Source organism: Pyrgilauda ruficollis, unplaced genomic scaffold (genome assembly GCF_017590135.1).
Source record: "Pyrgilauda ruficollis isolate IOZ18807 unplaced genomic scaffold, ASM1759013v1 scaffold2, whole genome shotgun sequence".
In the NCBI taxonomy this organism is placed as follows: domain Eukaryota; kingdom Metazoa; phylum Chordata; class Aves; order Passeriformes; family Passeridae; genus Pyrgilauda; species Pyrgilauda ruficollis.
Window position 1 is genome coordinate 7,982,102 of NW_024519206.1, and position 24,505 is coordinate 8,006,606.

Sequence of the window (24,505 nt, forward strand, 5' to 3'; positions counted from 1 at the left end):
GTCACAGACGCAGGAAACACAATTGCCACATAGCCCCTTTCTTTTAAAAAAATTCCCTTTATTCTTCACAATCTACTAATCCTTGAAATTAAAACACAGGTACATTCCCTGCACAGGTGGATTTATGTATCCTCACTCTTACAGTTTTGAGAATATTAAACAAAAACTTTCCACATATTAAATAGTAAAAAAATTAATAGTGTTCTCTCTGTTTCGAGGATGGTCCTTACTCCTCTGCCTTGTTTAAAACACCACTGATTCAGCTGACAATAAGACAGTCTCCAATTCTGCCATCCTTATGCAGCAAGTGATATTTTCAGTTGTGGCATTCCCATTGATTTCATGAGACACAGAAATAAATCTGAGTGAAAAACAAAGTTGAGGGAAGCCGTTTTCTGGATCTGGTATTTAGTTGAAAGCCGAAGTGAAATCACAGTTGTATCAATGCACACATGAACTTTCTCATCTAATTGACTGTGACCACTTCAGCATGAAAAATACTAAGCATTTTTTGTTTATGAAATAATTCATAAGCAACATCCCACTGTGCTCTACGGCATCTTTACCTGAAAAATTCAGAATGCATTATTCTTGTCAGTCAAAATATTTTGAGTCATTCTGGTCTTCCCTTCATTAGACTTTTGAATATTTCTGACCAAACCAATAGTGAAATACACATTTCACCATCAGCTTGAGACACCTGAAACAGCAGTTTAATTTACTACAGTTGCCACAAAATAGACATTATTTTTGTGCTCTCACTAGTCAAAAATATTTACAGTAATGTCATGTAAAACTGAGAGTTCAGATGAGTATCTTCAGAAACTTAATTGCTGCTGAATTCCTTCAGGTAAAGCTTCATAAAGTGCTGAAAAAAAAAGCAATTTAACAGTTGGCCTTTCAGTGCTTTTAACAACAGGTCTATGTACTTGCAGGAAAAAAAATTTAAATTACAATTAAAGTAAGTTTTAAGTTTGGAAAACATGAATAATCCAAATCAAATGCTGTTCATTTTTCACTATGTGGTTCATTAACCACAGAAACTCGGAGTTTCACTAGGCTTATTGGTATACATACAGATGGATCTATGCCACTAATTTGTAGCAGATAATAAACACCTATCTTGACAATTTACAACAAAACCTGGAGTATTTACAGACAAAGTAGCCAATATTCTATCTCTTGATGAACAGAGACATTCTGTCTTTTAAAAGAAGTATTGCATAAGCCATGCTCCAAGAACTCAGACATGGTCAGCATAAAAAATTCTTCAGTACCCTTGAGAACTCTCAGTCCCTTCCTACCCTCTTCTTACTCCTCAGAATCTTGAATTTTTTGAAGATCAATGTCATCTAAGGCAGTTTCACTCTCCAGTGGACTGTCAGGTTGCAGGGCTAGTGCCTCCATCTCTTTGGTAAATTCAGGTTCTTCTGTTCCATCAGTAGGATGATTTGGATCCACATTTTTTGTAGGATCTGGACCAGGATCTGACTGTTGTTCACTTGTAGAACTACCCTCTACTAGCTGCATTTCATCTAAACAAAAGAGAAATCACACAATTAATAAACACTGAACTCCTCTGCAAGCAAACATTTTTATTGTTGAAAAACAGTAACACTAGGATACTTTGTATCAATTACAGAAGTGATTTATTTAGAAAATCTTCATTGAAAAAACTCAAAATGCTAAGGCTTTGCTTAAGTTGGTATAAGGTTACACTGGAACTAACTCTAGCTCTCATTAATTTATCTTCCACTTTTGCCAGACTTTTTTTTTTTTAATTATAGAGAGGAGCAGAGTAGGATACTATAGTTATTTTAACTTTCAATTCAAACATGCTTTATTGACACTATTCTTATCACCAGCTTTTCAAAGAGTGGCTGCAAGCCAGTTAAACGCTGAGTACAGGTGGGGTTTGTTTTAAATCAAAAAGCCATGGACACAACTACATAGGAAGCATTTCTGCATAAAATAGACTGAAGAAATTAAGTACTTAAAAACAATGAACTTTGGTTGAAATGAGTCATCCTAAAATTTGTAACTTGACTACATGGAACAGACTAAGCTACTGCACCTTTACTCTTCAAGCACTGTTTTCTAAGAAAAGAGTAGTTGTTAAATAACTTTTTTCACCTGATTCTACTAAGTAGGGCTTGCATGCTAGGACTTCTGAAAAGGAGGGGAAAGCCTAATTGGGAGAAGTAGTTATATCTTGGTTTATTGTTCTCTTGTGATTGATAGCCAGCCAAAACCAGTCCCAGCTAGCAAGCCTCAACCCTGCAAAGCCCTGCCAAGGTCTGAGCTAAGAGCCTTCAGCACAGGCTGAAACGTGGACTTTCTTGACACTCATCCCTGCATAGCAGAAACATTTAAATTCTTGAGTTTGCTTGTAGTTGCAGCTGTTGCATTTGTTTTTTTAATTATTACTTTCCTGATGTACAGGATTTGTAGGGGGCATTACTAACTTTCTGAAACAAAACAGCTGTTGATATGAAATGCTCTGATACAACACCACTCACAAGGTGACCTGAAGCTCAGATGACTTCAGTGTCTTACTAACAGTGCATAATTGGATAAGGTCTGTAATGTACTGGCCGTCTACTTGAATCAGTTAATGAAGATTAACATGTAGATAATGGAGGAGAAACATAAGAAAAAACGTTAGCTTCCCTTTTTAGGCAGGAAGGGAGAAGAGCCATCCACCAAGATCCTGCCTCTCCCTCTGAAAAGGACAGCACATGAGGCATCACCGCTCATGGCTCATTATGTTTTGTTGCACTGGTATGCAATATATCCAGGAATTTCTAACATGCTTGCCTCCAACTTCCACAATCATCCTGATCCCATGCAACAGCAACACTTGTAACAGGATCAACAGAGAAAACTGTCGAAAACTTTAATTATTACTGATTTATTACTGATTTATATCCTGCCATTTTGAGTACAGGAAGTGAACAACATTTGAGTACAGCTGAAGTGAACAACATTACCATTGTAAGGCAACCATGATTTCTGCAGTGCACTTCTACAATCCTTAAAACAAAGGAAGGGAGATCTAGTAAGTTGTAAAAGAGAAAAAGTGATTTCATGCCCTGCTTTCCTATTATTTCACTTGGAGAAACATGAGAAGGGGCAATACAGTGTTTATTAGGTTATTATGTTTTAATTACTTGTTTCTCAAAGGCAGAAAAACACCATGAGCAGTTTAAAGACTACTGCTTGCTTTCCTCACATTCAAAGCACACAACACAATTAACTTGATGCTGTGGTTATGAAGAGAAGTATTATGGGAAATTTAACATCTACATTAACCTCTGCAAGTGGAAGGAGCAGGCTGCTTGCTTATTATCCAACTTGTCTTAGCACCTCCAACAAAACATAGAGCAGCATTCAAGTTCTGCACTAGCTTGATTAAAGATCTGGATTTTGAAACAGTGCAGTGTAAATCAGAATGCTTCCATTGTAGAAATCTGTGTAACTGCATCATTAAAAACCACATTTGGAAAGTATACAGCGTTTGTAAATTTAAAGGCCAGAATCCCAACAAACTCAGCTTTGCTGTTACGTTTCATCAAAGATTTTCTCCCAACCTCAGCTGTTACAGTTTTAAGACCTGTTAAATTGCTCTTTGTGATGCAGTTAACACAGCATTAGTTTCAGCAAGGGAACAACAGATCCTAACCTTTCTTCTGCTTCTTTTCTTGTTTCCTTTTCTCTTTGGCAGCTTCTAGTTCTTGTTTCTCATGAATTTCCTTCAGGATCTTGCAGACTTTTTTGTGGGTAAACCAGTGTATTTTCTGGCAGTTCTGGTCACAGTACATAACCTGAAATTTATCACAGTTACCAATTCATTTTCATGTACTAAAATAATTTCCTTCCATTTCTTAGGGCAGCAAGTTAAATGCCTATGTATAGCACTTAATGTTATTTTTAAGCAATTTTAAAGGTTATATGGAGTGACTCTAACCTATATAAGAATCTATAAAGAGCAGTTTTTTATTAACTCTAAACATACAGAATTTTTGCTCTTTCTTCATTCTTAAGAGTACACACTTGGAAATCCAAGTACTCCTTCCTACTTGTGAATTTCAGGCATCTTTCTCAGAAATACATGTTTGAACGTCTTCAGTGCAGGCATGAATGCCATTCCTTCTAAGTCTACACAGTAAATAGGGAAGCATTCAAAATCCTCAGCACCTCAGTGCAACTATTTTTTTTAATTCTTACCATTTTGCATACTGAGCATCTTTTGTCTGCTCCCTTTCCCCCACAAGTTGTACAGAATTCAGCATCCACAAAACCCACTTGGCCAGTAATCGCTTGTGTAAGCACAGAAAAAGCTGTGGGGTCAGAGCCCTGAAAGACAAGAGGTGGTAATGAGATTAAAAGCCAGCACTGCTGCAGAGAGGGACGCGCAAGGCAAGACCAGAAATGACGAAAAAAGTGCTGGTCTCGCTGAAGCTGCTGCAGCAGTAAAAACATAAAACCAAATCACAGAACTTCAACTAACACGCACAACTTAAGATTTATCTTTAGATAAACTTTTGTATATGAACGCAACTTTAGCCCTGAGCTTCTGTAGTATTTCCTCTGTAAGTTATTAATAACTTCACGTTCTTTACATCTGTAGATCCTATGCAGCAGACTTTTGCAGCTCAGTTTCTGGGCTGGCACACAAAAAAAAATGTTTCATTTGTCACTGTTGTGCTCAGTGCACACAGGTGCTACAGACCAAATGGTCAGAACTTGAAATTTTCAATTATTTGCATTACTATTTAGATGTTATTTGCAGCATCCTTCCCATGCAATGCAAGCAGTAAGGTTTAGGTAACCATACATTAAAACTATTCTTTTGGGCAATGATGGTAATATTTGAAGAAAAAACGCCAAGTTGTTCTGGCTCCAAGTAATTCCTTAAACTGCCAGACTACCATGGAACATGCACAATCATAACTACTACAACAATACTGAGATGCCCAGACTGAATCCAAGTAATTGGGCAATGACAAAAGTCAAAGGCTTCCACAGAAATAAAAATTCTAATATCTCCTCCTTTCCAACTCTGCATAATGGACAGAAATCCAATGGAATAAACCATCATTGCTTTAAAGGCATGAAAGACTGCAGGCTCTCCTAAGAAAAAAGCAACAGGAAGGAAAATGTTTACTCTAAAGCAAGTTGTAATGCATCACAACGGCTTATGTTTTCACATTGTGTTTATCTTCCAGGCTTAGGCAAACAGTAGAGATTGCACTAAGCCTCAGGACATTTTAGCAGACCTGGAGCCACTTAAGATGGAGGCTATTTTTAATTGGCTCTGAATAATCCAAACACGTCACAAGATTGTTCCAATTCCCCAGTGTTTGTGCGTACAACATCTCGCTCTCAGAGACCAGAGAGAACATGCTTAAAAAAGAACAGCAACTCTTGTGTAAAATTTATTATGAAGCAATAAATAGTCCTAAAATGACGAGTGTGCTACCAAAGACCTAAGAGAACAACTGAGGTTAGATTTTTAACTTGTAATTTTGATTTCCTAATTTAGATATAAATTTTGCTGCACATTGCATCATCTTGCCTCTCCCTCTCTGTGATAAAAGGAACCCCACTGAATGTTTCTCCTTTTTCTACCATCATGTACTACCAACTTCTTGTGTACAAAAGAACAAATGAATGCATTAAATCTAGGAAATTATTCAACCTCAAACTGAATTTAGACATTGTGAAAACAGAGTGCAAATTAAGGTTCGTTTTTATCTGAACCTACCATTTCAATAAGTGAACTGGCATAAAAAAACTGAACAGACATAACAGAGGAGGAAAAGAAAGCTCAGAGACAAGAAAAAATTGCATCAGTTTTCTTTAAAAGCTGAGGTGTTTCAGCATTTGTTATGGGCACATGAAAAGAATACTAGTTGAAGTACTTTAGAGCATTTTCCTGCAATATGTAAAATACAGCTCCAAAGAGTTTAGGGACATCAAACCCTTTGCTTAATATAATATGTTACAGAAGCTGAGGACAGAAAGATGTCTCAATCTGGATTTACTATGCAAGTTACTGAGAAAGAATTTTCTTGACAGGAAAAACTTACTATTTCAACAGGAGCAATACTTCTCACAAGCTGCTGGAGCAACGTGGCTTCACAGTAAGGAAACTTTCGGATACTTTCTCGAATTAGCTTCTCTTGATACACAGGGAAACCATCTTTATCTCTTCCTTTCAAGAGGCTAAATTTTTTTAAATGCATGTAAAATAAGAAATCACATAGTAAATACTCAAGAACAAACACATACAGCATGCTATACTTTGTCCCCTTTCAGATTATAGAGAAGAATTCATAAAAATTTGTTTAATTCATATGTTAAGTTCATATGTTAAAATGCAAATGAAAGTGTTTTCATTCTAATGCACAATCATTACGAAATACACAATATATAAACATATGCTCTGAAACCAGGACTTACTAATTCAGCCACAGAGAAAAATCATAATCTATAGGTATACTATATACCTATAAAGAGCATCTACTATCTACACCTGACTAAAATATCAAAATGCTTTGTACTGCTTAAAAATGATCATTGTAATAATAAAAACTGATAAATGAACAATACCTTAAAACACAAATTCCACTTTATTATAAGAACATGTTATAGTCCTTACACCTCTTTGGCTACTATTTTTTTATGTGGATCACTGATGAACTATTCAATTTCATTATGTGAAAGCTGACTTCATAATTTATTTTCAGTCTCACAGAGGGTTTCAGTAAAAATCCACAGGGGTGTATGGGGAACGTGATCCTTCTAAAAGTCAGGTCACTCACTTTGATACGTAAGATCAGGCAGATCAGGTTTGTAACTCAGTAGATTTTGAAGATCTAAGTTATTTAAGAGGATAAGTCTCATCCAGAGTCTGTGGGATTTGCAGTTCTCACTTGCTTAAGTGTTTTGAAAAAAAAAATCTCAACCTGCATGACTGCTGGAGAGCAAAACGGCACAAGAAATGTTCCCAGATGAACCATACTGGACACTGAGAAGTTCTTTTTTCAAGCCTACCACTCCCCTTTTTTTCAATCACACATTGCTGTCTGCTGCTTCATGGTGCATACGTAAATGCCAAGTTCTAGCCAGTTCCAACAGAGCTGAAATTCTAGGTATGATTCCTTCGTACCCAGGGAAGGACAGTGTCACTTCAGACACAGAAAAAAGGGAGACAGTGCCACCATGAAGTAAATGCAGTTGGGATTATTTAACAAGTTATTTGCCATAGCCTTTATCCAAACCAATTCAATTTGTTCCTTCAGTTGTCCTTTTCCTGGTATCTGTAACACCAGGGCATACATGTGCTTTCAGACCTCTCTGTAGAAATACTCACCTTTTGATAAACCCATCTAGTTTATCCTCTCGCTCTTTTAAAAATGTAATACATTTCTGGAAGATGCAACTGATGTAGTGCATTTTCATAGCAAGAACTTCATTCATGTCTTTCTGCTTCATGCATTTCTCACAAATGAGATCCAGAACCCTGTAACATTTCTGCAGTGCTTCTACTTCGGCCAACAGAGGGTTCTCTTTCACCAGCAACACGATCTAGAAGATTGAAGAAAATGTAATCCAGTTAAGATTTGTGCATTGGCATTAAAGCTTATATAGCTCATTGTAGCTAAAATTTCAGTGGAGTTTCTGATATTCTTCTACTTCCTTCTTATGCAGTCTTCCCTCTCTTTTTCCAGTCATTATTTACCATTCTTATTCCATATACTGTAATTCACAGTTCCCATATAAGAAAACATTTACAACTAAGACTGGTATTAAAAATAGAAAGTTTGTTTTGTTTTGTTTTTTTAGAATAAGAATCTGAAGAATCAAAACTACTTCTAAAGAAAGTTATAGAAACTACCTACACTATACACTAAAATCTCTTTCCTTTTGAACACTAGTCTTGTATGGTTTAAGGACTTGTACGATTTAGCAGTTTCACAGAACACATCAACCTCACATAATTGTGGAGTACTTCTTGTAGCCTAGTAAATCACTCAATAAAATATTCTAAGAGGAAACTGTATGCTCCACTCACTCAGTTAGCTGCCACTGATGCACTACTGTCTCTGTGTACTGCAGATACCTGGCTGGAAACTGTTAACAAATTCTGGACTTTGATTGGCAAACCCAAGGAATTTGTATTTGAATTTAGCTGTATTCATTTTTCTGAACTACACTGGAGCAGCAAACCATAGAAGACATTATTGTCAGTAATATCCTGGGAAGTAAAATAAACATTCTCTTGCACATACTTTTAGAAACAGCAGCAGTGGTAGATGTTACTGTGGCAAACCAGTGATGAAGGTAGGAAGATACATGCTGAGAAAAGCATTGAGAGAACAATGAGATTTTGTTAAGATAGGAAATTGTTGCATGTTTCCACTTCAAGTGGAGCTGAGAAATAAAGCCAAAAAAGACAGCTATTTATGGTTACTGATATAGGAAGTAAGAATCTCTGTACTTAAAGTTCAAAATTCTGGTGTATACAAACACTGAAATAATTTTTTATCACATCTAAATGTTGAGCCTGCTTCTTCCTCATTTTCAGAAGTAGCTGAATTAGCAGATAATGCTTTTGATCTCAGATGAACTTGCAGAGGAGCAGAATGCTTTCTGACACAAAGAAACTGCTCCCACACCAACAAACACATACAATTTATGTATTACTCCACCTTAACAGGATGCATGTTGGTTGTAGTAATAATTTTATGCAGAGGCCCAGCTAATTTTACTGGTAGTTTTGGTTCTTTGTCTAAGCCTTGTGGTTTAGTATAGTAGTCCAGCCTTTCACGTGGAAAGAAGTTGTTGATGACAGTCACACAGTCATGTTGACCTAAAGGCACACAAGAAAAAAAATCACCAGTGAAATAATTACAAAAAAAAAAAACCTAAACCCAAATCTAATATGCAAAGGAGCTTTGCATGATATATTTTGCACTACAAAGAGGCAACTCTTGTCATTCTCTTGCATGTAGCTTTAATCTTCAGTAAGTGCTATTAACTTGTGACTCCCAGCAGGGAATGCCCTCATGAAAATTCATTTTGAATAACCTGTCCCCTTCCTCCATTCTCTTTCCCTGATAAGCCACAACTAAGAGAACAGTTATTTCTCCCCCCAGATTATACTATACCAATAGTCTCATACTGCTGCTATAATTTTTCAAGGTAAGATTTTTCCATTTTGTACTTTTGAAATTAATGACATTTGCATTGAAACTTGTAAGTTTCCAGACCTGAAGCAGGTATTACTGTATTAACCTGCAGTGGGAGAAGTTGTAAGAATGGAACATGCTTAAAGTTTACCAAAAATAAAAGGACTGTAATGAAAGTAACAAGATGAGAAAAGTTACACCATCTTCTTGTTCTCTACATCTGACAATACAATGGATTACTTGACTAAAGGGAAAGTAAAACTTATCTTTTCTAGTCCAGGACCACATTCTTTAAATTGATTGATTTGTCTTGGCACTAATCCTATAATCAGTAGAAGACACAGCCAACCAAATTCCAGCATTTAAAATCTTCCACTGTTTTAGAAGAGACAGAGCTAATAGAGCACAGTGTGAGACAAATGACAGGGGAAGAAGTATCCTCACTTCCTACACACAGGCAGATGAATTAATGTTGATTGGACAAAGAATAAAAAAGGAACAGGAACAGATTCCAATGTGCAGACTTTTAGAGAGCAGTGTATCTCAGTATGCCTGAAAATATTTATGCTACCTTGGTGATGTGATGAGATTTTAAACAAGAATTCTCAAAAATTATTTTGGAGATAATATTCCCTATTCACTCCATACACCATCACATTGGAAAAGACTCCAAATCCAAAGGATAATTAATAGGAATAGACTTCTCTGATACTTAAATGAACAGTTAAGGTTTTGCTGCTCAAACCTCAAGTGAGCAATGTCAGCCTTTTCTTCTTTAAAACAGCACTAAATCACTATTCAAGGAAGTAAATCTAAATGGCAAGGTAGCCTTGAATTCAGAACACCAAAAGGACTTGAAAGGGAATTCTCAGGCATTCAAACACCATGAGAAGGTTGTGTTTGAAAGAAAATACAGGTCCTTGTTTTTGGGAAGCAATAGCTGTGCCATTGGAAATGACTCCACTTAACCACACAATATTTCATCAATTCTCCTTCCTAGAGAAGAAATGGCACACTAAGCCAGGAACCTAGTATTGTAAAGAAGGGTAAAAAATTTAAAAAGGGTTTATAAAAACAAGACCGAAAAAAAAAAAGAAACAACAGCAAAAAAGCTTGTTGCATGCTTTGCCAGGGATAATTCTGCATGCTGGAATGATAAATCTTTACCTTATTCTAGTGAAGCTCAGCTCAGTAAGTAGTGACTACCTCAGAAGAGGTTCCAAGACCTCTCCCCCTCCCAGAAGCCAGGGAGAAGGGCAGGGGATGGCATGCTGCCAGCACACAGCTGCAAGGCTCAGCAGAGTTCCTGACTCCTGGAACTACAGTCATCCCTTCCCACAAGGGAAGCTCCAATTAGCACTTGGTGCTGCACTTTGGACCCCTCCAATGCAACCAGCTTCCTCTTACTGTTTCCAAAGCAGTGACATTGCAAAAACTTGCACACTTGTGTAGCACCTGTTCTCACAGGTAAGATCACCTGTGTTTTTAGGAAATCAAACATGGGAATAGGACACAAATTGACTCTTACATGATGAGATGTGGAAAACAAAGCTCAACAACATGTCAGTTCAGAACAAGTAATTGAAAAGAAAAAGCATCAAGAAGCATCTCCAAGACAAAGCATCAGACTCTAACACTCCACTTCTTTAGGAGTTTAGAAAATGATAATAATTTTCATCTTACCCACAAAAGCAGCCATCTGAGCAGCTGTCCTTCCCACGGAGTTGACAACATCAGTTTCTGCTCCAGCCTCTAACATCATCCAGGTGATTTCTTTGTTTCCTGAATTTGCAGGAAAGATATGGGGAATGAGCAAGGACAAATCAGAACATGTAATTCTCTATGCTTCAGAAAAAGATGTACTGAATTTCTTAAAGACCAGGAACAACACTGAGGAAAATGAATGCTCTTAATGTCATTATTTTAAGCATGGATTAAGAGAAAGATGTGCTTATTTAGAGTTCCAATAGGTGTAACTCTGCTCTCTGTAATGCACATTCAGCTTCCCATGGAGCTTATGGGAGGCATACTCATGTAGCTACACTAGAGGTTGGTCCCTCTGGGCAGCAGTATAGAAGGAAATTCTACTAATCTAGTTTAACAGTTCAACTACATTTGCTATTCTAAGAAGAAAAACACATTCAGCACTATGATGTAGCAGGAACACCGTGAACAGAACAGATTGTTCCTTTCTCCACAGTGGGAACTGGGTGTTCAGACTGGGCTAAATACCAAGTAAAATGAAGATAAAATTTGATGGGAAGATTAGATTACTTAATTGGTGCCCTTCAGAGACTAAAAAAGGACACTTGTCACCACTCCTGCTGGTTCTGCTTTCAAAGGTATTCTTACTTTATTCATTTTTGTGCACATGCTAAGTCAGAAAAGTGAATAACAAAAAGGGGATGGTGGATGAAAATGAATGTTTAAAAACAAAGTCACTGCATCAGTAGTGCTCATGTACCTTTTGTGCTCACAGACACTAGACTCTAAAAGTCAACATTCAGAAGCTTTCACACTCAGGATGACAGGCTAAAAGCTCAGCTGTGAGAAAATGGTAAAAATACAGCATTTTATATAAAGCTGCAGTCATTTAACAGCCTCTAAGAGTTGGTTCTCATCTATCTGCTGCAGCTGTGATATTGCTCAATACCACAGAACACTGGAATTTCACAAATCTTTTTACCCAAGTTGCAGCTGAAAAACAATCTGATTATCTAGTTAAGGTTCACGTACATACATATGCCTTTTTTTAAATACTTAGGCAGTTTAAACTCTACCTGCCAAGAACCCTGACTCCCCTAGAATCTCATTTTTGGTAAAACATAAGTGGCCTAGTAAAAAGATACTTAAAATAACCTAATATTCCCAAATCAAATCTTTTCTCCAGAAGGAACAATGTTTTAATGTAGTGTCTTTTTCTCACTCAAGGAAATTACTGTTCCAGCCATTAGGGGAAAAGAATAGCAAGAGGAAAACTGCAAACCACCACGTGAGACAGGAGGAGATATATACAGCTATAAGCATTCTCATGAAAAAAAAAATAATGTAAGAGAAGAGTGAAAATTATTTTGGGAAAACATGGTTTTAAAACTTGCGAAATAAATTTTTAAAAGCCCACATGATTGTTGGAAAAATAATGTAGGAAAAAGACAAAATTTGAAAAATACTGGATTGAGAAGTGTCATATATTACCAAAAGTTACTGGTGCAGCATCATTTTCAGTGTAGCACAGTCTAAGTAAACAGAATCTGTCCCACTGCACAAGAAAACCATCCTAGGAAAGTGAATGTTGAGATCTCGAACAAACAGGAAAAAGTAGGTACAGGACAAGTAGACTGAATGCCTCAAAATCTGAAGAAAATCAATTTTAATATGAGCCTGAACAGAGGCTCTCCTGTTGCACTGCCCCCAGGAATTTACTGGTCATGACGTAGTTGCGTGGCTCACATAAATAACAGCAAACCTGAACAATAAAAGCATGTCAACACTTACTTTTAAATTATTAACTTATGGCAAATTGTACTCATTGATGTCATAAAAATCAGTGATCTGAGTCTAGTAAGAAGTTACCTGAAAGTCCAGCAAACATCAAGGCAGTGTATCCGTGCTCATGTTCATTGCAGTTTACATCAGCCCCGTGTCTCAACAGCAACCTGCACATGTCCACCTTCCCTTTGTAGGCTGCGTGCATCAGAGGGGTCATGCCATGCTGGCAAAAGAAAGGAGAAGAAAAGCAGACAAAAAAGAATGTTACATCTCTTGATCTTCATACCACTGATCATTTTTACTTGGCAATACATATTCAACATAACTACCAAAGCCGCATGTAGTATTTTATTTACTAAAACCTCACAAAACCTTAATGAAAAAATATGGTTACTAACATGCAGCAGATTTCCATGTCAGTTTTCTTATTATGCTGTGCTATAGATTTGAAAACAGAGCATGGTTTAACAAATGAAAACCATTTACAGTCAATTTATCATTCTCCTTTTATGTAAGACATTAGTGTTGAAGACAACTAATGTTTCTGCTAGTTGAAAAAGCTTGGTTTAGAAAACTTGTTAGCTTCCTATGTTACTGTTTTCTCACCTGCTGTGGCTTATATGATAAGCAGCAAGAAAACTAGAAATAGGCTGCTGTTGTTTTAAACATTACAAAGATTTTCAGTCTCTGAAACCCATCTTGCTCATTTTTAGTTTTGATTACTGGTAATTTTGCCATCTGCCTCTCTCCCACTTCTCCACCCTTTTGGCACTGTGTCCATGATCAGTAAGAGCCCTGAAAGCCCTCATAAAGACACACAGCTCTTGTCAGACTTTAACAATCCTGGATGGTTTGATCAACTGCCCCAGTACAAAAAGGATTCTCTTCAGCATGGGAGGACTGAGGCGTGATTATAAAGGTAAAGTTGGGCAAACCCCAGAGGAAATTTTTAGAACTAGGGTGAACTGTTAGTGTAGGCTCTCTCTCTATCTCTCTTCAAGGGCAGGGAGAAGCATGCTGCTGGTTGATAAAATTGCATGACATTCCATTTTCAAAATACAGTATGCTTTTTCCAATATGCTGTTTATTTTCACTTAACATCAGGTCAGGATTCACATTATCAGCCAAGGCACTTTAACTGTCCAAGAACACTCACCAACACTGCATACCAGGGAGAGTGCTTTAGTTTGTCCCTCAAGAAAAGGAAAATGGTATTCTGTTCCTTTCTTTGCCAGTCAAGGCTGTGGGCTTGAGTATATTTGTGTACATTACTGCAGCTCTGTAAATACCTGGTAATCTGATACTCTGAAACAATGTAATTGTCAGTTTGAGCCTTAATGTATTTCTTGTTTCAATTTATGATTGAGTGAAACCCAAGTAAGTTAATTTTACCAATATAATTTAAAAAAAATTCTAAAGGTGAGAGAAATTGGAAAAGTTACAAGTATAATAATTTTAAAGTATTACAGTTTCATTACTCTCCATCCTAACTGAAAATAATAGAAAGTGCTTACTTGATGCATTATATTTTAGTAACCCACAAATTTTGGTAAACTGCAATATAAACTGCCATTGAAGAAACAAAATTACTATTACTTCATGACTATGAAACAGACTGCTTTTTCTAGATTTCATTTGGGGTGTCTCAAATGTTGAATAAAGACTTTCTGTCCCACTATATAAAATACATTTCATTTCATATTACATTTCATGATGTTAGATCAAAAGTAACTTTACAGGCCAATCCTAGTCTGGAGTCACAGTAGGGATTTGTCTCCTTTAGCAGCACAGAAAGGTACTAAAGTAAGGGAATATAAACACAGCACGGTTTTCGATGGGAGAACTTTTAGAAAACAATTACTTTTAAGTTTGGTTTTATCTTGAAAGTCAGTTGTTCCAATTAAGACCTGAAGATTATATGACAAAGTAAAGAACTGGGTTTGTTTTATCCTCTCCTCCCAGAAAACTGTTTTTTTTTAAATCCTTTGATTTAATTTTGGAAGCATCAGGCTGTGGTGTGGATCAGGCAGAAAATATCAGATGGTTGCTATAAAACTGGATTTAAAGTCACATTCATATCAGTTTTTCACATTCACAGCAAACAAAAGAGGGTCAGGCTAGACACAAATGTATCTGGAAATGCTTGGTATCCTGTATTATGTCCCTACACTGAAACCGGATTGATTGCAAATACTTTTCTCAGCCTGAATGTCAAATACAGGTCCAGCAACAGTCTATTTTCTCACAGATGACATGTGGATTGTCAATACAATGAACTTAAAAGACAAAACTTGCACATGGCTTACTAAGCATACAGATGAAACAAATTTTTGTTCCACTATGAAACATCAGATGAAGGATCCTTTTTCTAGCTGTTACCATGCAACATTCTTCTGACCAAAAAAACGAGCTTTTTAATCTTATTCCCCAGGATAAAAGTGAATCCTTCCCAGCTTTCTTTTTTTTTGTAGGTATGTTACATGGTAACTTCTCTTCTGCAGGGTTGCAAGTATTTCCTGTATGCCTCACCATTCAAGAGGAACAGAGTTTGCTGGTGAGGCAATTTTAGAGGCATTTTAAGTGCCTCTAAAATAATTAGCTGGCACTTCTCTTGACTGGGTTCTCCAGCTCACCAACCAACAGGGCCTCCCTGGCACAACAGGGCTCTTGGCACAGCCAGCCCAGCCATTACAGACCATCTTCCCTGTTCCTCCTGTTGAAAATAGTCCAAAAGCAGACTGAGGAATGGGATTCCAAGAACTGCTACCATGGTGGGGAAGTCAATTGACTAAAAAAACCCCAAACAACGAACTGTGGGGTCAGTGGAGGGGCAGGCAGATGAGTACCAGAACCAGGGAGGGGTGGGACTCCACCTCCAGCACAAAGGAAGAAGAAAGCAGATCAGTCTCTCAGCATCCAGCTTAGGTGTGCTTGAACAGGATGAATAAAAACAAATTTATGAAGATAATAAAATGGAAAAGCAACCTTCTGCCTCCTAGGACCTACAAAGGAAGTTTCCAACAAAACTCCTGCTCAACCTTCACCAACAGAAGAATGGGGAAACACAGGACAGCTAGGGAACAAGTGGGACAAACAAACAAACAAACAAACAAAAAATACACAATATCTCCCACTCCAGCGACATATGCATATTTGGCACAAAACCTCTCCATTTTGTGAACATTTAAACGCTCATGCTGACTGTGTAAGAGCACAGACATCACATGTATACTGTTTTGTGACTAAGAGGATGACAATTCACCACTGAAGTAGCCACATAAACCTGCGTTACTCAAGTGAAAAGCACAATCCAAGTGCTCCCAACATTCCCATGCTCATGTCACCCCTTCTTCTCAACCATGGAACCTTGTCAAGATGTGGCATACAGGCTGGATTACACTGGAGCAGTCCCTCAGCAGGTACTGAAGTACAGTAAGGCACTGCACATGCGAGTACCAGCTATTTAAATAGAGTGGGAAAAGTAAAAAAAAAAAAGGAAAGTGAAAGGGCTATCAAAACCCTAGCTGAAAAACTGCTGTAGACACTTGTATGCCAGCAATATTAAGGCATCCATCTCTCCCTTCTCCAGGGAGAATTGGAATCATTGCTCCAATGAGGAATGCAGCCCCATATTAACACAAAAATAGTGTCTTATTTTACCCTGTAGGTTCAGGCAACAGTTCAAGTCAGAAAATTATAAACAAAACACATAACTCTGGGTTTGGCTTTTACTTTTATTTGGGACACTGCTAAAAATGATATAAAAAGAACAGGTGCTACAGGGCAGAAATGTTGATGTATCTCTTCAAAAGCAACTCTCTTGTACCGAATGCTGTTAGTCTAGAAATACAACTTGACTCTTCACTAGATGAAAGCTTCTAGAAATTTCGCCCTTCAAGCTTTTGAATAAGATTGCTCTTATACATCTTAAATTTCCTAAAAGCAGGATTTGGAAGGAGGTCAACAGCTACATGCACAAATAATTTTAGCTGTAGCTAAGTATGGACTAATTAGAATATGAAATACTGTTCAGTAAGTGTCAATCACAGCTATAGTTCTCCTTTATAGTCATCCTGCTCAGCTGTTGGTTTCACATATGTAACACATTAGATTCCTCTGATGATCTTTCAGTTCATCTGCAGTGATGAAAAGTTAAAGTCTACATCAATCAGCAACCTGAATTGAAACCAGATCATTCTAACTAGCAGTGGAATTTTCTTTGGTTTGTGTATTTTGAAGTATTATGTAAAAAACATCAAAAGACAAAACCCTTCCTCCTCAACAAAGGCCAAGGATCTGGCATTTTCTGCTAGCATAGCATTTTCACACTAGTATAGCAAGACAGATTACCTGAGGAACCCTCCACTGAACATACTCAGTATGAGTGAAGCTACACACATCTCAGCCATGAATAAGCAGGCTGCTGCTGTCATTCCCAGGAAGTGCTCAGTTCTGTAGAATAGAGAAGTGGACTGCTTCTAAATGATGTATTACCAAACTAGAGGAAAAAAGTAATGTTGCTAATGCCAGATGATAGTTCTATATGTAAGAAGATTATTAACAACCTTACAGTTATTTCAAACAGAGAAAATTATGTACTTTTCAGGTCAAGTCTGTTGGCTTCATCTGCAGAAAACAGGGGATATAGTACTACAGTACTCCTTTGCAACCTTAACTACCAACGTGACTGGAGGAAACTTCCACAGCTGGAAAGCCCAAGTGCTTGAGCCTGCCTTTCTATAACAATCTGAAATATTTTAGCCACATGCTGCAGATGGAGTTCAAGTCAGCAAAGTGCTGACAAAGTCACAATATTTACAAGCTCTGTGCTCTCAGGGGAAAGAAAAGTTCTGAACACTTTCTCCCATACTAAGTTTCCAAATTATCAACACTCCATTAAAAAATGACTAAGCAGTGTGTGTTTAAGTTAAATATATTTGTTTTTATTTTACATCCATTACTACAGCCCATCTATTTGTCCCAATGTAGTGTGCGTTTAAGTTAAATATATTTGTTATTTTACATCCATTACTACAGCCCATCTATTTGTCCCAATGCTTGAGAACAGCTGAACTTAAATGTCCCTGAAGTTTTAAAGTCACCAAACTGTTAAACACCAGTTTTGCCGAAAAGCCATTGCACTTGTTTTCATAAAGACAGTGATTAAGACACAACAAAACAATTGATTTGGTCAGAAAGGGTTCTGAGAAAAACCAGGACTGTATCTGCTGGATATCTCCAACCTCCTGAAGATGGGCATCTGGGAAACTCACTTGAGTGAAGGGATCTTACTCTGTGCTGACACTCCCAGCAGAGTTCAGCAGACAGCAGGAGGTGAAGGGTATGAGGGAGTCTTGGAACAAGGGCAGGAAAAGCAAATAGACTTTGAGAAGTATTTTTTTATTTTTAAATGCATGTACCAACAGCAGAAGCAATGCTGAAATGCTGCGTCCAGCCCGTATGTACATTTCTAAAGAAAGAAGCCAAAACAACTGGAAAAGATTTGAAAAAGAGCCACTATTATAGCTCACTTGCTGCAGAAACATAACTTTAGGCAAGACTTTAAAGGTCACTGCATCTGGAAGATGTTAAACTGTGACTTGGTCCTTGTTTAAAGGTACATAGAGAAAAGATAGCTGACTGTTAGTAGTTTCTAATCTACAAGAAAGTGGATCCAAGCAGTTAGAATATACAGTCAAACCAAAAATGAAAGGAACAGATTATGTGTGGGTTCTTTTTAAATTAGGAAGTGCACTATATAACAACCTGCTTCTGATGCTGTGTGTTCTTCAGCCCGAAATCATTAAATTGTGACTGCATGCTTGCTGTACCACAGCTAGAAGACAGAATTACATTAAACCTGTGCTCATTCTGTGGATTCTCTCATGTAAAAAAGTTTTCAAGGATGGAAATGAGCTCCTGACTGAATTGAGCTCCCACTTTAATATCTAAGCATTCCATCTTCAGGGCTTCCTTACTTCTTAACAGTAACAAAATAAGTAACAATAGTAATGTAAATGTGAATGTCAAGATAAGCAACTAAGGCAACAGCAAAAAAAAAAAAAAAAAAGACCTGATGCACTGAGAGCAGTCTCCAGTTGTGGCAACAGTGAGTAACACATGAAGCTGATGTTTAACTGGGATTTCACACACTCTTACTTATGTATAGATATTAGAATAACACATTGGAGCGAAAATGTAAGACTCACATAGCTGATGGATTTAAGAAACCTAAAGAAACCTGAACCCTCTCCTGTTTAATATGCATGATTACACACCACTCTTGGAGGTAAAAAAAGTCTGCAAGAAGTCCATTGCATAAACTTTTAAAGTTTTATGGGCCTTATGTGCATTTAGTCAGATGTGAGCCTTAGGTAAATACTGTTAATACTATTTCTTCTACAATAGCCTGAGGCATAACTCAGATATGGTTTCTTTGAATAAGCCACATTCTCTCAACACTAATCCTGGATGTTGCACTAATACTGCAACAAACCTGCCATCATTCAGCATGGCTTCAGCAATCACACTTAAGGAAAACCTTTTGATGTCCATACAATAAAGCACACTTGCAAGCACATTTATATTGTGTCTTGGGTTCCTAAAGTTCACTGTAAAACTTAGTTTGACTAGTTTTACAGAAACTTGTTGAAATTCATACAACAGAAATTCAGGTTTAGTATTCTACTTAGGAACAATCAGAAAATGGATCTGTTGGCAGAAAAAAAGGCTAACAATATCCCATGAAGATACCTGGTAGAAGTGGTGGCAATTTTTCTCTATTCAGGAGACCACATCTACAATATACCCTGTCCCATTTTGAGCCTTCCAGTGCAATAAAGACATGGATAAACTGCAACAAAATCAATGGAGTACCACCACTACACGGTAGGAACCTGGGCAGTGAAGACAGGCTGCAGGAGCTGGGCTTGCACAGTCTGGAGAAGAAATGGCTTTTGTGGGACCCAACAGCAGCCTGCCAGAGCTGACAGGGAGACCACTGACAAGACAAACTCTTCACTTATGGTAGGAGGGCAAGAGTGACAAGACACTGAGCCTGAGCCGAGATTCAGATATAAGTGAAACACTTTTCCACCAAAATCATAGTAAAAGAGTAGAACAAGTTGACCAGAAATATTGGACAGTCTCCATCCTTAGAGACTTACAAGGCCAGACAGGTCAAAACTCAGGGCAATCTCATCTGACCCTGGAGCTGAAGATGCTTTGAGCCAGAGGCTGAATTAGACATCCTGCCAGAATTTCCCAGTGATTCCTATGAAATTATAAAGCTGTGAAAAAACCACAAATTTAGCATTTAAATGGATAAATTATACATAGATTTAACATGCATGATGGGGAATTAGTTTTGCTTGCATGTTACATTTCATATTAATGTTGCATGCTTTAGACAAACATTTTAAAAAGAAAAAGAAGAGGAAACATGAACATCACATAAGGTTCCTTCCTCCACAAACTTATTCCCATCTTCAGGTAGCACGTCAGGATTTAATCCTCTACATGTTTACCACACCCACCTGTATAGAAGGCTGTGGTTCCATTTCTGTTCGAGCTACTCATCCTCCAAATATGTTTGTGAGACCCAAGCATGGGATGGGGACAGGTGCTGTGTCTGCCACAGATGGACTAAGCAGAGGGACTACTGCTTGTGAAGGTGACAAGAAGTCAGGGAGCACCCCCATGTGTTTTGCTGCAGCATTTATCTTACCTTACAGACAAAGCTGAGGCTGGAACTTCAGACAAAATACAGTGTAGTACTTTAAGTAACATTAATCTTTAAACTTCCTTTAAGAAACAGTAAGAACTCTTCAAAGGTTCATTATTTAGCTGCAGGCTGGAAATATCTTGAGAGTAACTCTGATTTTCAGGGCTACAGCAATTGCTATTAAACAAATGTTATTTATCATGAAGGCCTTCAGACCTAGCATTTTCCCTATTAAACTCAGCCTAATGCCTGCACAGTTTTGCAATACCTCATCCAGGCAATTGACTCGGACATTCTTGCTCCCCAGGAGCCTTCCAGCCTCCTCGGTGTTTCCTTTAAATAAAAAGACACAGAGAGAAAATGGGGTGAGAAATAAAATAAACTGAGAATCTGGAGGAAAATGGTCATTTCAGTTTCTCATTAGAATCAAAATCTTTGTATGTTAACTGCATGGGATGTAGAGTAACCACCAATAAATTAATTGCACTTAGTGAAGAAGCTTATGAATGAACAGTGTTATGTTCTAGAAGCTAAAAGCCAACAACTCAACATCAAAGAGCAGTTGGAAAGCATGAACTACAAAGAAACATCCATTCTTTGTGAAGTAACTGACCTACACACACAAGAATGGGACACTCAAACAGCACATGAACAGCTCCAAATGAGGATCACGATGCTGAGTATTTTAACACATTTTGTGCTTTCATATCTTTTGTCTAAAAGAGCTGTATACATTCCCAAAAAAAGAAATTACCTCACTTTAAAGACTTATTGCTTTGAATGACACATGCCTTATCCTTTACTCACATCATTTTTCCTGTTTCTGTTTGAAATTTGCAACGTAACACATTCACAGGAGTGGAATGAATTTGCTTTTGGTAATAGAGAATAGAGAGAGAAAGGACAAGGACCCAGGTAGCTTGATCGTTGACATTTCTAAAAATTGCCAAACACATAAGTAGAGTGAAGTCTGAAAAAAAATGTGCCAGGAAAAACAGGCTATACCTGTTTTTCAATTCTACTGTCCTACTAGTTTTCAATTCATTACCAAAATCCTTTTGGCTAAGCCACAGGTCTAAGAACCTGATTTAAAGCCCACTGGAGAACTATTCAGATATTGCCAACACAGGTTCTACAGGCACAAAGAAATAAAAGAACATTCCAAGAGTCTGAGTTCAGAGAATATTATTGCAAATTAACAGAAACTTCTAATTACTGATTCAATCATCAGCAACGCTCTTTCAGCAGTGATGTGCTTAATAAAAATAAGCACTTATTTTAATTATTTTCATGTTTATCTTCACTCTTTCAGAAGTCATCCAGCAATTTTTTCAGCAAAACAGCTCTTGCAACTTCAGTTTTGGCTAAAGAAATCCCACTGAAGCACTAGAAATAATTTATCTTATTTATTTGGTGTAGTTTAACTACACTACATGGGCTTTTACTGTTTTTCTTTCAATTCATTAATTTCAGGAAAAAAAGACAATCACCTGAGTCATCTCACACACTTAATACAGACTCCTGACTGACAGTCAGGGAAATCATCAGTCCCCCAGACATACATATATTCTAAACATCTTAGAAGCTTCTTAAGAACTGGATCAGTTTCCAGAAGAATATCCCAGCCAAAGAACAAACATCAGTAAGAGAAAGTCTTCAAGGGGTGACCTTCAAGTAAATTTTAACACAAGCAAAGCAAAGTTGCATTTACAAACTCAGAGTTCTGTATTTGAAGGATTTTCAAACAAGACACTAAACTGATGGCAGTCAGACTTCTAGAACTGGCCAGAGCTAAAAGTTCGAAGCAGGCTCCTGATGGCACGGTAGGAAGCCAAGAGATAACAGGTAGAAGCTGAAATGAAAGGAAGCTTCAGACTGGAGACAAGGAAAAACATTTTCACTACGAACCCAGTAAGGCAAAGAGATTGCCCAGAGACACTGTCAGCCCTCCTCCTTGGAAGTTTTCAAGGCCTGATGGGATAAAGCCCTGAGCAATCACATCTGACCTCACAGCTGATGTGTTTTGAGCAGGAGGTTGGCCTAGAGACCTCCTGAGGCCTCTTCCAACCTGAATTATCCCATGACCCTAATCAGAAGCATCAGGTAAGTCAGACAGAGGTTTCTGCAAGACCAAGGTCTGAAACTCTTATTAAAGTGAGTCAATCAAACTGGTTCTGGTCCACAATAAATTCACTGCTGTCTTACGCTTGTGTCTCTGACACAGAGGAACATTTTAATACAACTGAGAGTGAAGGACCAAAACTGCAGTAAAACTTTCATGGGTTCAAATTGCCTGGAAACTACATATAGAAATACATAGAACACAAGGTGTTTGTAGTTTGCCTCCAACTAATGAATGCTGCTCATGATTTTCAAAATACCAGTTGGAGGGTAACTACTTAGTTGGGGTTATGAAATTCACGTTGCTGGACGAGGAAACTCAAATGAGTTAAAGTTCCCCTGGCAATAAGCATGCATGACAGACAGTGCAATGAAACTGTGACACTCACATGAAATGCAAAATCACAGAATGGGTCAGGTTAGAAGGGACCACAGCAGTCTGGTTATCTGCTCCAACCTCCCTGCTCAAGCAGGTTCATCCTAGAGCACATTGCACAGAATTGCATCCAGACAGTTCCTGAGTATCTCCAGTGAGGGAGACTCCACAACTTCCCTGGTTAATCTGTTCCAGTGCATAGTCAACTACATAGTAAAGAAGTCCTTCCTCTTATGCAAGTGGAATTTTCTGTGCATCAGTTTCTGCCCATTGCCTCATGTCCTGTTGCTTGGCACCACTAGGAAGTGCCTGGCTCTATCATCTTGACACCCTTCCTTCACCTTGACATTGATCCCCTCTCCTCTCTCTAAGAGGACAATATAACATAGAATAAGGAATAGTAAAATAGAACATTATAAGAGATAAGAGGTGCACAACACCCCAAACAAGCTCAAGTGCTGGCAATGGGAGAATAACATGCCTGCAAAGATGCCATGGTCTGGCAACAGCACATGGGAAAAACCTTACAACACATTAGAAGACTGGATTACCCCCAAAAAAACTTTTTTTTTTTTTTTTTTGGCAGCTGACATTAACACCAGTAATTGGGCAAATATAAACAGACATTGCCAATAAGATGCAAGCTTTCCTTGGCAGAGTTAGACCCGCCCAGCTGAGCTTCCCCAGCCCCACTGCACCGCACCGCGCCCCCACCGCACTCCCTGGGTGACGCGGGCCTGCCCGGGAGGGAAGGGCGGCTCTCGCACGGGAAGAGCCGCTCTCCCCGGCACGGAGAAGGGTGACGGCCCGAAGGCGGGGCGGGAAGGCAGGCGGCCCTCAGCGCCGTGACCGGAGGAGCGCGGCCGGGGGCGAGGGGAGCCCGCGGCGAGCGGCCGGTAACGGCGCCTCACCCGCCGCCCCCAACGTGCGGGGACACGAAATCCCTCCCGGGGCACGGCCGGCGGGGCCCGTGGGAGCTGCGGCCCGGGGCCGCGAGCGGCGAGGGCCGGGAGGGCTCACCTGTGGCGATCACTGCCAGCAAGTCCTTCTCCTCCGCGCTCAGGTCGCCTTTCCTGGGGGGAGCCATCGCAGCCCCCGCGCAGGGTAAGGCGGAATCAGCCCGGGACGGCGCTCCAAGCGCCCCCGCCCGCGGCACCGGCACCGCCCCGCTCCTCTCGGAGCCTTCCGCCCGCAGCCCCGCCCTGCCGGGGCCGACTGCGGGGCGAACCATTGCTGCCCAGGGATGGGGGTCACTGCGTGCCAGCCTCTCGCCCTCTGCCAGTTTCCCACACGGTACTGTCGGAGAGAAGGAGCCTGTCCGCTTTTATCCCTTGTTTTCAAGTTTAGAAATGCGTTACTCTTTTCTTTTGTCTCCCCTTTTTGGCTTCTCCGCGGCTCCTTCGTTTCTCCCTCCCGGGGAGGTGCCGGGAGTGGTGCGGGCGGGCGGAGGCGCCCGTGTGTCAATGTGTCCGTCCTTCACTCCTCCATTGTCTCCCGCCGTTGCTGCTGCCGTCGCGCTCGCTCGCCCTCCCCGCCCCGGACCGCGCAACCACCCGACAGGTGCGGCCGGGATGGGGAGAGCGCCGGGCGGGAGCCGTG

General features: G+C 39.1%; 2 protein-coding genes across 2 annotated transcripts in view; one reads left to right on the top strand and one right to left on the bottom strand.

The window, feature by feature from the left end:
* Positions 1–37: 37 nt before the first annotated feature.
* ANKMY2 (ankyrin repeat and MYND domain containing 2) lies at positions 38–24,160 on the bottom strand. Its single transcript, XM_041466175.1, has 10 exons — positions 23,927–24,160; positions 20,678–20,742; positions 12,771–12,909; positions 10,881–10,979; positions 8,718–8,878; positions 7,379–7,593; positions 6,093–6,228; positions 4,228–4,356; positions 3,683–3,824; positions 38–1,535 (listed from the first exon to the last, which is right to left on the bottom strand). The coding sequence occupies exons 1-10, from the start codon at positions 24,135–24,137 to the stop codon at positions 1,312–1,314; spliced, it is 1,521 nt and encodes a 506-aa protein (XP_041322109.1). The 5' UTR covers positions 24,138–24,160; the 3' UTR covers positions 38–1,311.
* Positions 24,161–24,337: 177 nt separating this feature from the next.
* Positions 24,338–24,505, top strand: part of BZW2 (basic leucine zipper and W2 domains 2) — a 54,248-nt gene continuing 54,080 nt past the window's right edge. The window contains exon 1 of the mRNA XM_041466174.1: positions 24,338–24,466. The gene's annotated coding sequence lies outside the window, so the exon portion shown is untranslated. The remainder of the gene's footprint in view (positions 24,467–24,505) is intronic.

Coding starts and splice junctions, on each gene's coding strand:
- ANKMY2 (XM_041466175.1), bottom strand. CDS start 24,137: ATGGTTCGCCCCGCAGTCGGCCCCGGCAGGGCGGGGCTGCGGGCGGAA. Junction 10,980..12,770: donor GATGTTTGCTGGACTTTCAG/GTAACTTCTTAC, acceptor CTGCAAATTCAG/GAAACAAAGAAATCACCTGG. Junction 3,825..4,227: donor GATGCTCAGTATGCAAAATG/GTAAGAATTAAA, acceptor GATAAATTTCAG/GTTATGTACTGTGACCAGAA.